Source organism: Phalaenopsis equestris, unplaced genomic scaffold (genome assembly GCF_001263595.1).
Source record: "Phalaenopsis equestris unplaced genomic scaffold, ASM126359v1 Scaffold001228, whole genome shotgun sequence".
Lineage (NCBI taxonomy): Eukaryota > Viridiplantae > Streptophyta > Magnoliopsida > Asparagales > Orchidaceae > Phalaenopsis > Phalaenopsis equestris.
Window position 1 is genome coordinate 6985 of NW_018165667.1, and position 14460 is coordinate 21444.

The 14460-nt window shown below is 34.8% G+C and overlaps 2 protein-coding genes across 3 annotated transcripts; both read right to left on the reverse strand.

Annotated features, from left to right (window-relative positions):
* Nucleotides 1–314: 314 nt before the first annotated feature.
* LOC110033587 (disease resistance protein RGA2-like) lies at nucleotides 315–4372 on the reverse strand. The gene is made up of 2 exons (XM_020737623.1): nucleotides 2543–4372; nucleotides 315–2431 (listed from the first exon to the last, which is right to left on the reverse strand). The coding sequence occupies exons 1-2, from the start codon at nucleotides 4292–4294 to the stop codon at nucleotides 554–556; spliced, it is 3630 nt and encodes a 1209-aa protein (XP_020593282.1). The 5' UTR covers nucleotides 4295–4372; the 3' UTR covers nucleotides 315–553.
* Nucleotides 4373–7142: 2770 nt separating this feature from the next.
* On the reverse strand, nucleotides 7143–11993 carry LOC110033585 (60S ribosomal protein L9-like). 2 transcript variants are annotated; one of them, XM_020737621.1, is made up of 6 exons: nucleotides 11801–11993; nucleotides 11669–11729; nucleotides 11379–11452; nucleotides 9931–10469; nucleotides 7699–7821; nucleotides 7143–7307 (listed from the first exon to the last, which is right to left on the reverse strand). In XM_020737621.1, exons 4-6 carry the CDS (start codon nucleotides 10291–10293, stop codon nucleotides 7221–7223), a joined length of 573 nt encoding a protein of 190 aa, XP_020593280.1. In that variant the 5' UTR covers nucleotides 10294–10469; nucleotides 11379–11452; nucleotides 11669–11729; nucleotides 11801–11993; the 3' UTR covers nucleotides 7143–7220. The 2 variants fall into 2 exon arrangements, with proteins under 2 accessions (XP_020593280.1, XP_020593279.1); XM_020737620.1 differs by lacking the exon at nucleotides 11379–11452.
* Between the last annotated feature and the right edge of the window lie 2467 nt (nucleotides 11994–14460).

Here is a 14460-nt window from a genome sequence, read left to right on the forward strand (position 1 = left end):
ATGCATGAAGGCAAGCAATCCAATTGATCAAGCTTTTTTAGAGTTAGGAAAAACAAAGAGGGCGGGAGGTCTGGCAATGATTTGAGCAGGGAAATGCTTTCTAAGGATAGATACTTAAGGGATGAGACGTCCAACAAAGAAGATGGGAGGCATTGCAACGATTCGAGATTTTCAAGCTCTAATCGTCTGAGAGTGGTGGGGATCTTCGGTGGGAGCAATTGAAGCTGAGGAACCATTTTAATATGTAGAGATTCAAGTGAAGAGTAGGGCAAAGAAATTGGCAACCACCGCAAAGATACGAGATATTCAAGCATAAGATGTTTCAAAGAGGCGGGGATTTCAGGCAGCAGTCGGAGCTGAAGAACATCTTTCACATGTAGAATCTTAAGTGAAGATTTGGAAAAGGAAAATGGCAGATGCTATAATGATTCGAGATGTTTAATCTTTAAGTGTTCGAGAGAAGCAGAGGAACCTTTTCCACATGTAAAATCTTAAGTGAAGAGTCACCCCTAAATGATGGAAGACTCTGCAATGAGTCGAGTCTTTCAAGCCATTATTGTTCTAGGGAGGCAGGTATGTTAGGCAGTTGCTGGAGCATAGGAGCATCTATCACATATAGAATCTTAAGTGAAGAGTCTTCCCTAAGAGATGGAAGATGCAGCAACAATTCAAGTTCTTCAAGCTTTAAATTTTCTAGAGAGGTCGGGATGTTAGGCAGTTGCTGGAGCTTAGAGGCATCTTTCACATGTAGAATCTTAAGTGAAGAGACGTCCCGAAAAGATGGAAGATCCTGCAATGATTCGAGTTTTTGAAGACTTAATTGTTTCAGAGAGGCGGGGATGTACGACAGCCTCTGGAGCATGGGAACATCTATCATATCTAAAATCTCAAGTGAAGAGACATCCGTAAACGACGGAAGATCCTGCAATGCTTCTAGTTTTTGAAGCCTTAACTGTTTCAGAGAGGCGGGGATGTAAGACAGCCTATGGAGCTTGGGAACATCTATTATATGTAAAATCTCAAGTGATGAGAAGTAAGGGAGAGCCTGAAGATTTTGAAGTCTTTCCAATTTCAACTCACGAATGAAACTAACTTTTTGAAACCACTGTTCTGCCCCATATGGAAATGAAATCACTGGACAATCCATAATTTTTAGCAAGTTAATGGACTTGGTACTTCTCAATGGCTCCATCATCAACACCGATGGATCATTTATAACTTCTGCCCTCACTCTGAGCTCATAGCTCGAAGCCATATATCTTGAGAGATTCTTTAAATTGCTGCAGTTTCGAATTAAGATGTTGCAACAGTTGTTGTTATCGTTTAGAAAGTCAAAAGATTTCCACGTAATTTTATTCAACACCAATCTCTCGAGCTTAGGAGCTAAACAGGACAACAACTGCAATTTTGGGCAGTCTTTGAGGTAGAGTTTCTTTAAGCAAGGAAACAAACAGTTATCTTTTGCTGCTTCTACATCAAACCAAACCTCCAACACTTGTAAATTTTCAATATGTAGCAACTCCAGTGATGGAAGGGTACAAACCTTTGGATCATGATGAAATTTATTATCAAGCAGCTCTATTTTTGGCATGTTATGAAGGTAAAGATACTTGAGACGAGGAAGCTGCCCAAAAGGTGGAAGAATTTCCCAGTTCAAACACTTATCCAGTTTGATGTATTCTACATTAAAAATTGAATTGACTTTGCTCAACCATAATGTAAACCCTGCACCCATGTGCCCATGGATCAACAATTCCTTTATGTTGCTGGGTGGTTCAAGTTTTTCAAGCATCACCACTTCTGAATCTGAATCTGAATCTGGTCCCACTTTTCTTGATGTTCTACTATTCTTATCTATTTGAAGGTTTGTAAGCAGATGTTCAAAGTTGGTAAAGGTGCCACTTTCCTCAACTGTGCGTTCATAGAAACCCCATTTAAGTGTGCCACTTCTTTCCTTATCTATGCAGTCATAGTCACCCCAATCTAAGGACAAATTTGTGAGGTTTTTCTTATAATCTAATTCATCACTAGGAAAACTGAATTCATCACTATAAATACGGTAACGACATCTAGGATTCCTCACTTTTTGTATTCGACAAATCTCATTCGAATGTTTCAGCTCCCAAATCTTATAACCATTCTTAATCCTAACATAAAATCCATCCAATTTTTGAAGTGACTTTAAATTCCAATGCCCAAACATCCCAGAAAAGGATTTCCGAGGCAATTTTAGGTAACGTAGATTTGAAAGATTATTCATATCTTCTGGGATGAAATCATCAGAAAATGCCCATTTAGATATTGAATTAAAGATCAAAAACTGCAAGTGATAAAGATTGCAAAGAGCTTTTGGTAGCAGTGCTATTCGGGTTCTATAAAAATTCAAGTATCTGAGATGTATCAAATTTTCGATTGACTCTGGGCACCAGTTTCAAACATGGAAAACACATGAATAACACACGAACGCTTCTCAATGCTTTGAAAACTTCAGTAAGTACATCCATAAAATTTTGATCTTGATCTTCTCGACAAGTCAAAAAAAACGAACGTAATGTTTCAATTTTGTAATCTCTCTCAGCATATCTAGATTTGTAATATCAACAAATAAGTGTCGAATAGTTTCAGGAATGTCAAAAGACAAATCTTTATTTTCCACAAACCTAAAGCATTTTTTCTGAGAAACATCCCGTGCTAATGCATGTATTAAGTCATGCATCGTATAAAATGTCGAGTTTTTCTTGTCAAAAAAAGATATTTTGACCAAAGTATCAAAATACCATCTGCCCATATCTTCGATAGTGTCTCCTGGGTTAGAAGGCGGCTGGACAAAATCCAATGCAATCCACATTCGAACCAAATCATCTTTATCAAATAGATGACCTTGTGGGAATATACCACAGAATGCGAAACAATTTTTTAAAGGATCTGGGAGGATGGAATAGCTCAATCTTAAGACTGTAAGGATTGTATTTTTATCCTGGCAAGGCAGTGATGTTATGCTTTCAATATTTTTATTCAAAACTCTTTGCCAATGCTTACTTTTGCTGGGAGTCAATTCAGACTTAAGAATACATCCAATGACCTTTGCCGCCAAGGGAGAACCGGAAAGCTTTTTAACGATCTCTTCAGCAATGCACTCTAACTCATTATGAACAAGGCTACTGTTTTCTTTAACACCGAATGCACCGAATGCACCGAATGCATGAGCTTTGAGGAGTTGCAAGCACTCATCATCCTTCAAGCCCTCTAATCTCAACATTTTATTCTTCTTTCTAATCACCTCTGCAATCATGGATGCAATTGAATCCATCCGGGTTGTTACCAAAATCTTACCTCCCAAGCTTCCCTTAGCCAGAGGGGAGAGCACATTCCCCCATTTGGTAGTACTCCCCTCCTCCCAAACATCATCCAGAACAAGCAAAAACTTCTTGGACTGCATCACAAATTTAAGTGTGTTTTGAAGAGCAGGAAGTTTCATTAAATGAGGCTTCCATTTATTAAGATATTTCAACATATCAGTAATGACTTCTTCCTCTTTAAAGTTGTTGGAAACACACACCCAAATCTTCAGATCGAATTCCTCTTTCACATCTTCAAAGACATGTTGCAAGAGAGTCGTCTTCCCCATACCACCAAGACCCACTATAGACAAAAGAGAAATGTTATTGTATAAATCTGTGTCACTTGGATCTTGATTTGATGGCTCTCCCAACCGCTTCATAACATTAGCTTTTTCCCTACCGCGACCGATGAAAACAGGTCCAGGGGAGGATCCCCTTTCACGATCGTCGGAAGCCGCCTTCTCTTCAGTGTATTTTAAAATTTGAAAAAAATTACTCACCTCAGTTGAAACTTTATCGAGATTCCGCACAACCTCCTTCAATCTCTTCAAGTTGGGATCATCTTGGAGAACACCATCCCCAACTCTGCGAAATTTGAGAGCCAATTCCCAAATGAGCGGAGGGATGAAGCCTCGTTTTTTTGATTCAGTTTTTTCCACGTTGGGTCTGGCTAGCTGCTCTTTAAGCCCCAAGTACTGAAACTCCTCGAGCAAATCATTTGCATCATCAATGGCATCTCGTAGCCGCTGCATCCACTCATCCAGTGCCTCGCTACAATCTCTGATCTGTGCTTGGTTGGAAGCGGAGACCACATCTTGAATCTTATTTCGGTAACCTCGCAGCCTATCCAGCTCCTCCTCCACGCTCGTATGCGATTCGATCCGACCTTGAAGGTACTGCAAGCAAGAGTCGATGATCGCATCCATCATTTTGTCAACCAACCATGTTGCCATCGTGCCAACGATCAACACAGAGCACAACAACCTAAGAGTAGGAGAGACGGTGGAAGAGAGGAAGAAAGGATCATCGGATTTCGGAACTTGGAAGAGCGGACGGCCAATAAGCTGCTTTTTTGAAATTGTATTGTGGGGTTATATTTGTATTATATCGTCTCTGACCTTCATATAAAATATATGTAACTTTAAATTAATGAAAATATAAGCGCAGAACTTACTATAACCTAACAGTTAAGCTATAAGGAGGTTACAAGGGTATAATGCAGATATAATCTCTCAATATCTTCTATGTAATCTAGTGACATACACAGCGCTACATAAGTCTTACATATGCAAATTTTTCTTATGTCGAAGGTGGTTGGGCTTCTTGATAGAAATGTAAAAAAAGAAAAGAACTACATACGCACTCAATTGGTATATGTTTATATATTTGACGTCTAAACTTTAATTTTACGTTTCACTCTCTAAAAATTACATTTTGATATTTTTATGCTGATGATATAAATGCAAAAAATAAGTTTTAGGCGTAAATACATAGAAAAGTTCAATGACTCAAAAAATATATGATTGACCAACACCTGCTTTTAAAAGGTTAGATATGTTACATGAAGAATTCGAGTGGTATAAACCCTAAAAAATGAAAATAATATTGCCTGGGTCTCATGATATACTCTTCACAAGTTCAATAATACAGGTCAGGGTCAGGGCCAGGGTTTTTTTTGTTAATGTTTTTTCATTCGAAGATTTGCATACATGCCACTCAATTCTTATGGTTTTGCATATCTCTGACGCCTAAACTTCAATTTTACATATATGATCGATCCGTTTGGGGCAGCTTATTTGGTGCGGTGATGTTTTGAAAACTCACATGGCCTGTTTGGGTAAACTGCATTTTTTAAGTTTATGCGTTTTGAAAACGCTTAAAACAACATTTCACATTGCACCTAGATAGGTGTGCGGTGACAGCTTTCTGGCAATGGTTTGAGTTTTTCAAAAAAATAAAAATTTATAATTGTCACTGCACCTAGTATATCAGCATATTATTTTTAATCAGTTTATTAGCATATTATTCAATAAGTTGCAGCTGCCCCAAACAGACCCGACACATCTTATCTGTGCATGAAAATATATATATTTGTTTTTTTTAATAGTTAAAAATGGTGGTATTTTTAATGTGACATGAAAGATTTTGGTGGTATTAATATAAAAAGAAAGTAAAATTTTAGTATTATATATGCAAATAGATATCAATTGTGTGGCTTGTATGTAAATGCCCTTTTTTTCATTTTCCTAGTGACATTTCCCATGTTGTAAGGAGGGTGAGGGGATATCTAAAGGACTTTTGGGAATTCATTAATTAGAATTTAATCAATTAAAGTAGATTTTATGGAGGGAGACAGCCAGAGGTTAAGGGAGTATTGCCTTCCTAATTTGTTTGTTTAATTCTTTATAGAAAAGCATTTACATACATACCACACAATTGTTATATATTTACATATCTAACACCTCAAAGCTTAATATTTATGGACTATCACCTACTTCAAAAAAGTTAAATAAACATATTCATGTATAGATCTATCGCACCAAAATATTATAAATATAAATATAAAAGTTCAGATGTTATATATGTAAATATATAAGAATGGCATGGTATGTAAGTGAATTTCCCTTATAGTAAAGAATTGATAGTTTCTTAATGCCTCGCTTTTTGCTTGCCTTCTTAATAAGTTGGTTATTCGACTCAATCTATGATGCATCTATTTAGATGTGAGGATATGAACATGATATGATATGAATAAGAGAAGCCCCTTATATTAATCATTGTGGCCCCTTATATTAATCCCCCTTATATTAATAATTGTGTTACTTTAACGAGTAATACTAATCATGAAGACGAGCGTGTAGATCCCAACAAAAATCAATAGTTAGAGTACTAACAAGATTGGTCCCATGAGAATGACACCAATCTTTCAAACTCCAATTTTAAAGCAAGAGCTAATTTTGTGAAATGCTCATCTCTGGTATAGGAAAAGTATGACGACATGACCGTCACTAATTGACAGTCCAGACGTGCAGTGTTCGAACGGAATAATTTCTCTTGATATGAACATCAAAACACAATATGAAAAAGTTGCTCCACTAAGAATTCCATCTTTATCGGATACGACAGAAAGGTTAATGTGTAAGGCTTGTAGAGAAGTTTCACACCAACTAGAAGACCAAAATTCAAAGCACACCCTAACAACTAACTTGGGTTGAGATTAATTTTGGTGTCCGGTTGTTGGAGGCCTCATAATAGTCTATAAACATATGTGAATAACTGAACAAAATAAATCAATTCAAACTCTTAGCCAAACATGATTTATATAGTTACTGTGTAGAAAATTACTTTAAAAACTGCCGGGAATTACAGCAGTTTGCTTATAACCACCACCAATAATGCGTGTTCAAAAATGCATCCTTTGAATGCAGATTTTCTATGAAGCAGTAAAAAAACAATTCTTCAAACTGAACCAAGGTGACGATTTGAAGAACAAAGCAGGTAGACAGCTGTATGAAACAACTGATCCCAACAAAAATATAATAGCATTACTATTTACCTTCTTCTTGGCCAAACGATCTCGTCAAATATTACTCCAAAAATTGCCAAACCACACCAACCAAGTGACAACGTTTCCTCTCTCCAAAAAACAAAACAAAATCACAAAATGATTACTGTTAAAGAAAATAAAATAAAAAACAATGTCCATTCAAGCAATCATACTAAATCAATTTTGATTTATTTAACAAAATAAATAGTAGAAATCAACCAAAGCACCAAATATACACAACAAAATTTCACTGACAACATAATGGTAGAAGTCAATTCCTAAACAGCTCCCTCTAAACTGAAATAAAACATAAATATAGAGTTCAATGAGATCTACTGGTCATCAGTGATGCTTCCCTTCTCACTCACATATATACCATCAAGAAACTTTCTGATGTCCTTGTTCTTCACATGGCATTTCTGTGATTAAAAAGGAAATATTAATTATTTCAAATAAACAAAATAATATATTATTTGAGGCATTTACATTCGTGACATCCAATCTTTATGTATATACATATCTAACACCTAAATTATAACTTTCTGATGTATTTTCTCTTCACAAGCCATTTGCATACATGCCACCCGATTCATATGCATTTACATATCTAACACCTAAATTATACTTGTTACATTTATAATACCAAAATCTTTCGTATCACATAAAAAACACCACCATTTTTTACTTTTGAAAAAATAAAATACACCTCATACAAAGGTGAGATGAGACGGTATGCATTTATGCAAATTTTCCTATTTTTAAAGTTGATTTAAAGTTAAAGTGAGAAGTGATGAAGCGAGAGTGATGGACCTGATTAATTAAGGCGGCAGAGCGAGAGACTAGCTCGATATCATTTCCATCAAGGATTAGCTCATCCTTGACCTTTTCAGACCTGATAATGGTCACTCCTTCAAGCATGTCCACCTTTCGAACCTTCAAGCATGTCCACCTTTCTAACCTGGAATGAAATAAATATCTATTAACTATAGAGACAAATATTAACAATCGAAAAATGGTATCTACCGTGCAATTAAGATAATTTCATAATGCATTTAGGAGAGATTTTTCGCTGATAATAAACACAAGAATGACAGCTATTACTTGGTGAATAAAATGATTTAACATAAAAATTCAAACAAAGCATATAAAGTGATTTTCTGTGCAAGTCATAAATAAATAAGCTGAAAATGTACATTCATAATGAATAAAAGATTTTATGCGGCGAATAAAATGTAATATCGCATTGATTTGACAGATTGCAGTTATACTTAATATTGCACCTTCAGGACCTCAAACTCAGTTCGAAGGCTTATAAATATGTCTGATTTTCACCCAAACATATCCAAAAGTTCAACCGAATTAAGATTAATAAATTCATTTAAAACCATTCATGTGTATTATCTTCGATGAAAAAAATTTCTTCGAAAAAACTTCTACGCCCTGTTAAAACAAAATTTGCTATAACTCATTTAACTACATAAAGCAGGCAAGAAGTTAAGCAATTATTTCAGACAACATTCACTTTTATTAAATGGCTTAACTATATAGGCCAAAAAAATTTAGAAGAAAAAGAAGTTAAAAAACTATTCATGGTATTATCATTGATGAATAAAATTTTTTTGAAAAAACTTCTAGGTTGTGCTAAAAAAAAATTTGCCGCAATCCATGTGACTACATAGAGCCTGTTAGAAGTTAAGCAATCATTCGAGACAATATTCACTTCTATTAAATGACTTACTATATGGGAAAGAGGTCAAAAAATTATTTTCAGTAAAAGATTTTGATCTAATGTCACATATAGGAAAAAAATCACAAGATTGCTGATTCAAAATTTTAAAATGATGAAATAAAAAAAAAGCCAGGTATTTGTTTTATTTACAAGGCAATTGATGAGATCAAAAAATTAATAGCCTGTAATTTAAGAAGAGAGGTCAATTCAAGGGAGATTTTAAATATGATTGATGAGAAATGGGAACTTCAACTCCACTGCCATTTGCATACTACTGGATATTTTCTTAACTATCAATTTCAATATATTAAGAATACCAATTTCGAGATCAAGTCAGAGCATTATATGGATGAGTTTGTAGCTGACTCAATGGAGAGAGCAACTGCTGATATGTAAAGAATTATATTTAGAAATAAAGAAAATTACTTTGGGATATAGCAAGCTAAAACATATTGTTGCAAAATGCTTTTTTTTTTCCAAATAATTCTTAATATTTAATGTCTTTATTAAAATAAATAATAACTCCAAATTTAACTTTTAAACTCTAACTATATTATTTTCTTTCAAAAATAGTTAATTGTGGATCCAATTTAATGTGACACTAAAAAACTACAATGTTTTGATGTTAAAATACTGAGATTTATATGCTTATCACCTGGATGTGGGTGCAACTGGAGTGGAGCAGACATAATTTAATTTACAAAAAAAAATCATGTGATGATCTTAAGAATGAATTTCTTAGTGTATATCATGTATAGCAAGAGATTGAAGAATATAAATATGAAGGATATTGACATGTCCTTAAATGAGAAGATATGTCATCAAAGTTGAAGCTGTGCAGAGAGTCAGTGCATCACATCATCTCATATAAATCTAAACAACTTCTGTAACTCAATAATCAATAGCTAAAATATCCACTCTCAGAATCCTCTGCATCTTCTAGCTTATTAATGATCAATATAAATTAAGTTCCCTTTATATGCAACAATAACTATTACCTACTTAATAATTCTGGTTACAAATTACAGCAAGCCAATTTTTTTCCTCAAAAACCACTGGGCCAAACTAGAATCAATTTATTTATTTCAACACAAATCACCAAAGAAACACTTCCAACTCTAGGATCTTAATAACTAAAACCAAGCAAGAAGGATTTATATGTTGGCAATGAAAAGTAAAAATCATGCAACACATCATCCAATAACCTACAACACATCCATAAGAAAAGTCCACCAATAAAATCACCTAAGATTTCTGAAACAATAAAGAAAATCGTACACTGAAGAAAAAAAAATGTCTGAATAAGGGCATACCTTCTTCTCACCAAGAAAGTTACGAATCTCAATCGAAGAATTGGAGTTGGTGATGCTGGCATTGATGGGGAAGTGAGCATACACGAAGCGCATCTTATACCGGTAACCCTTAGTCACACCGGTGATCAGGTCCGGAGCGTGGCTGATGGCCGTGCGGATCGCCGCCGTCGCCTTTCGGGATCCGAACCAAGCGTCCACCTTGAGCTTTTTTTCCCCCTCAACAAGTTCAAAGTCGAGGTTGAGGTGCTTGAAATTGCGCGTAAGCTTGCCACGAGGTCCCTCCACCTCTACAATTTTAGCTTTAACTTTCACAGTGACTTCTTCTGGAATATCCATCGTTTGAGATGAGAGGATCGTCTTCATTTTCGCGCCTTGTATCTACTTCTCAGGTTCTTGGTGGTGGTCGGGAGATTACAACAGGCACAAGATGGTCGTCTAGAATGGAGAAGAAACCTATCAAAACCCTCGACGAACCTGAGTTTATATAGCGTTGCTTCGGGTCGGATTTCGTGTAATGCGGATGCGATTAGAGCTCGGCCCTGTATTTTAAAGAGTAAGTTATTAAACATCATAAGCGAATCAAAATAAAGAGCAAGCTAACATTCTTATAAGAAAACGTAAACAAGTCAAAATAAAGATAACGCTAACCTATTACATATGTATTTGCACGCAACATCTAAATATATACTGACTTCTGAATGTATTCAAAATTTAGTGCAATATTCTAACAGAGTATGAAAATAAATAGAATGAGAAAATGACATCTGAATGTATTGAGATTTCACCAACTCCACCGGCAAGAAAATAAATAGAATGAGCAAAAAAAACAACAGATATAGATGGCAGTTAAAGGCTATCTTAATTGTGACAATTACCCAAAATAACATTTACATACATGCCACTAAATTCTGATGTGTTTACATATCTAACACATACTCAATTGATTTGGTTCGGATTCATAAACGCACTCATTTATATGTTCCTAGCTTCAGTTTTTAAAAAATTCGTTCAACTATAAATTTAAAATTTGTTCAACTATAAAGTAGAAGTACCATAGAATTAACCAAAAAGCTTAACACCAATGGCATGCATGAGCAAATACCTCACATATAACAGAACAAACACAATTCAAATACTTTAATAAACATATAATATTGTATCAAATATAAAATTTTGGCATATTGACCATAAAAAAACATATAAATTTTTGGGAAGTTGTATCAAATATACACTTTTGGCATATTGTATTAAATATAAATTCTGCAATGATGTAAATGATGCCTGATAGGAACTGTCGCCATGATTTCTATTATGGCTTCACCACAAAAAACCAAGAACCAAAGAAAATTGTTCTTTTATGTATAACATTCAATAATAGAACAAAAATCTCTCATGAAAACTTTGGCAAAACAATCAAGATACATTGATTCCATATAAATTAACATCACCTGAGAGTGGTAACCAATGACCAGCGCCCAAAAGCAAAGTAGACAGGCTTTTGTTTCTTTAAGGTATAATCCAACTAGCAATGAATCCATCTTAACATTCAGAAACAACCAACCAGCGAAGCAGAAAATGCAATTTAGGAAAATAGAAAAATACTCTACAAGCTTCCTCTGAAGGAATGAGATAGAGAAGTGAATAGGAAAGCAGCCTTAAGCCAGGAATGAAACAGGAAGAAGGATTCGAAAAAATGGAATTAACGGAAAAAGAAAAAAGAAAAAAAAAAACCATATACCTGCGAGAATGCCGAAGAAGCCAAAGGAGGCCAGGAACGCGGGATGAAGAAGGAATCGGAGCTGTTGAGGATCGTCGTTTGTTATCCATAAAATAAAATGGAGAAGAAACAAAAAAAAAGAAGGAATATTACTGCAAGATCTCCGAAGAAGAAGAACGGTGGAAGGCAGCAAAGTACTGAAGGAAGGAAACGGGGCTGGAGGAAGATTTTCGGTGCGCAGGAGGAGGGCGATGGATCTCCGTGCGCGGCTAGGGCAGGGCAAGAAAGCTTTTCCGTGGAAGGGGTATGCGCAAACGAAGAATTGCATATATATTTGTATTATTTGGTGCTTATTCTGGACTCTATAAATAAGACTCTTATTTATACAAATATTCTAGAATTTAGTATATAAAAGAAAGTAAATTAAAAACAGAAGTCGGATGTTTGGGTTAAGGGTCTGTTTGGGGCAGCTTGTGTATTTCAGTATAAGCTGCTTATCCTGAAACGCGGCCTGCGGGCTGGCTGCAGGGGTCGACCCGTGGCCTGCGTTTAGTGTAAAAACCCAAACATAGTTTCGAATAAGCTGGCGAAACGCGCGAACCAAACGGTACGACGCCGTTTTGAAAACGCAGCCCTCACTTATAAGCTGCCCCAAACGGACCCTAAGTCTACATATTATCATATGAAATCTGTGTTAATTGTACCATATCACACCAATTAATCTCATTGATTTTTTCCTATAACTATGTTAACAGTTTTAATAAAAAAACATAAACTTTGCTAGTCGATAACGTCTATGGCAGCGTGACAGCCAAAATATTTTCTTTATATTGGGAGGTTCATTTTCGGACACTACTTTAAAGCTTATAAAATATAACTTTTTGATGTCCTAATTCATTAAATATTGTTAAAGATGTTCGGTAATAATCCAAATGATGTATACTCTATTAAATTTAATAACATAAGGAAAAGACAACATTCCTGACTTTTAATTTTTTAGAAATTAGATTGAATATTGTTGAGTTTTTATTTGATAATGAGCTTTAATAAAATGATAAGCAATACGTTGTTTGACAAAATATTTTCAAGAGTACAAAACTCAACTTTGTTTTCATTAAAAACACTTTCAAACATTATGTATGGAAGTACAAGCTCTGCTACTTTAGAGATTGTGTCATCATTAATCATGATGATCAGAGCATCATCATCATTAATGGCTAAATATTGGAAATGACACAATATGACTCTGTGGAATGCATGCAAATAAAAATGCATAGGGTTTGTTTGGGGTGGCGGTGCGCCACTGTACCTCAATTTTGTCTATTTGGGCAAATTGAGTTTTGGAAATCTGCATTGTCTCCCCGCTCATCGCAAAGTGACGTGGTAGCTTTCAAGCTGTGATTTGACTTTTTAAAAAGTAAAAAATTTGTAATAACCAAAACAGTTTTTTGAGCATCTGATTATTATTCGGCAGTTTCACAACTGTTTTTTAATAAGTTGCAGCAACCCTAAACAGACTTTTAGTCTAATAAACTATAATAGGATTTGTATTATGTCTGCAACACTGTGTTTGTGAAGCCATTCTTAAATATGGAAGAAGAGAGTTGACTTCCTTAGGGAGAGATTACTTGTGATGTTGAGTTTGAGAAGAAACAATATGCTCATAGGTGAGGATCACTTACCATTGCCCATTAAGAAAGATGTACATGAATTTTTATTTTCCCATTTTCCCACCGGATATAGTCAAAATTCAAAGTTAATTTTGTGTAGACAATCTACATACAATTGTCATTTTACTAATTGTTATGGAAAATAGTTCATCCTAAATTAGTGCATGGAGTTGATAAATGAATTTCCATAAATCAATTGTACATGCTTCTATTCACCATATCAACATTAGAATTATAGGGGAAAAAATTAATCCCCATCATCAATAAGTTAAGATATATGGAAGCTACTCGAGGCATAGTTAAACTACTTGTTAATCTAATCATTAATGGGAGATAAACAACTTAATTATTAATCCAGAGATAGAAAGTGACTTAATTAAAAAACAAAAGGATTGTATAGTAACCATTCTTGTACAAAGTTTTTTGACATGAGAAACATAAAGAGAGACGAGAAGTGCCATGTCGGTCGCCATACGGCTGGGTGCGGTTTAATTTAGCGTAATATAGTGTTTAGAAATAATGTATTTTAATTTGAAGAAAATGGGGTCAAACTCATCCCATTGATTCCTACAGTTTGGATAATTGAGCTAACCACGAGTAATGTACCACCCTGAAAGGTAATACATTGCTTGATAGTAAGCTCAATTAAATAAACTATAGAAATAAATGACTTCCGTTTGATCTGCAAGTTTGCATGATAACCGACATATTCCCCTATTTGATATGGGAGTCAAATAGAGTTTATTTTAAGTCTGGGTTCTTTTAAGTTCACTATAAGGGCAAGCCCCTATAGTTAATTATATCTTAAGCGACGGATCACCTAAAAAAACTCTCGTTAAAAATCGGGAATCTTTTATTTTCATGAGTTCAAAAGGAAAGGGTTTTCTACGAACATAATTGTGAAATTTTCAATAGGGATTGGTTCAAAGGTGAAAGATTTTGTTTTAAGAATCAAAGGAAGAAAAGTAGAGAAGATTAAAGATCCAAAATAGGTTCTTGGTAATCCCCCAAACTATCCTAATGTTTGGCTCAATTTAGGATGATATAAATTTAAGTTAACTCTTGTCAATTTTATTAATTAGGACTTAGATTTGTGTAATGATGATTTACACAAAAAGCCTAGAAAGATAGGAGGTTTTACGT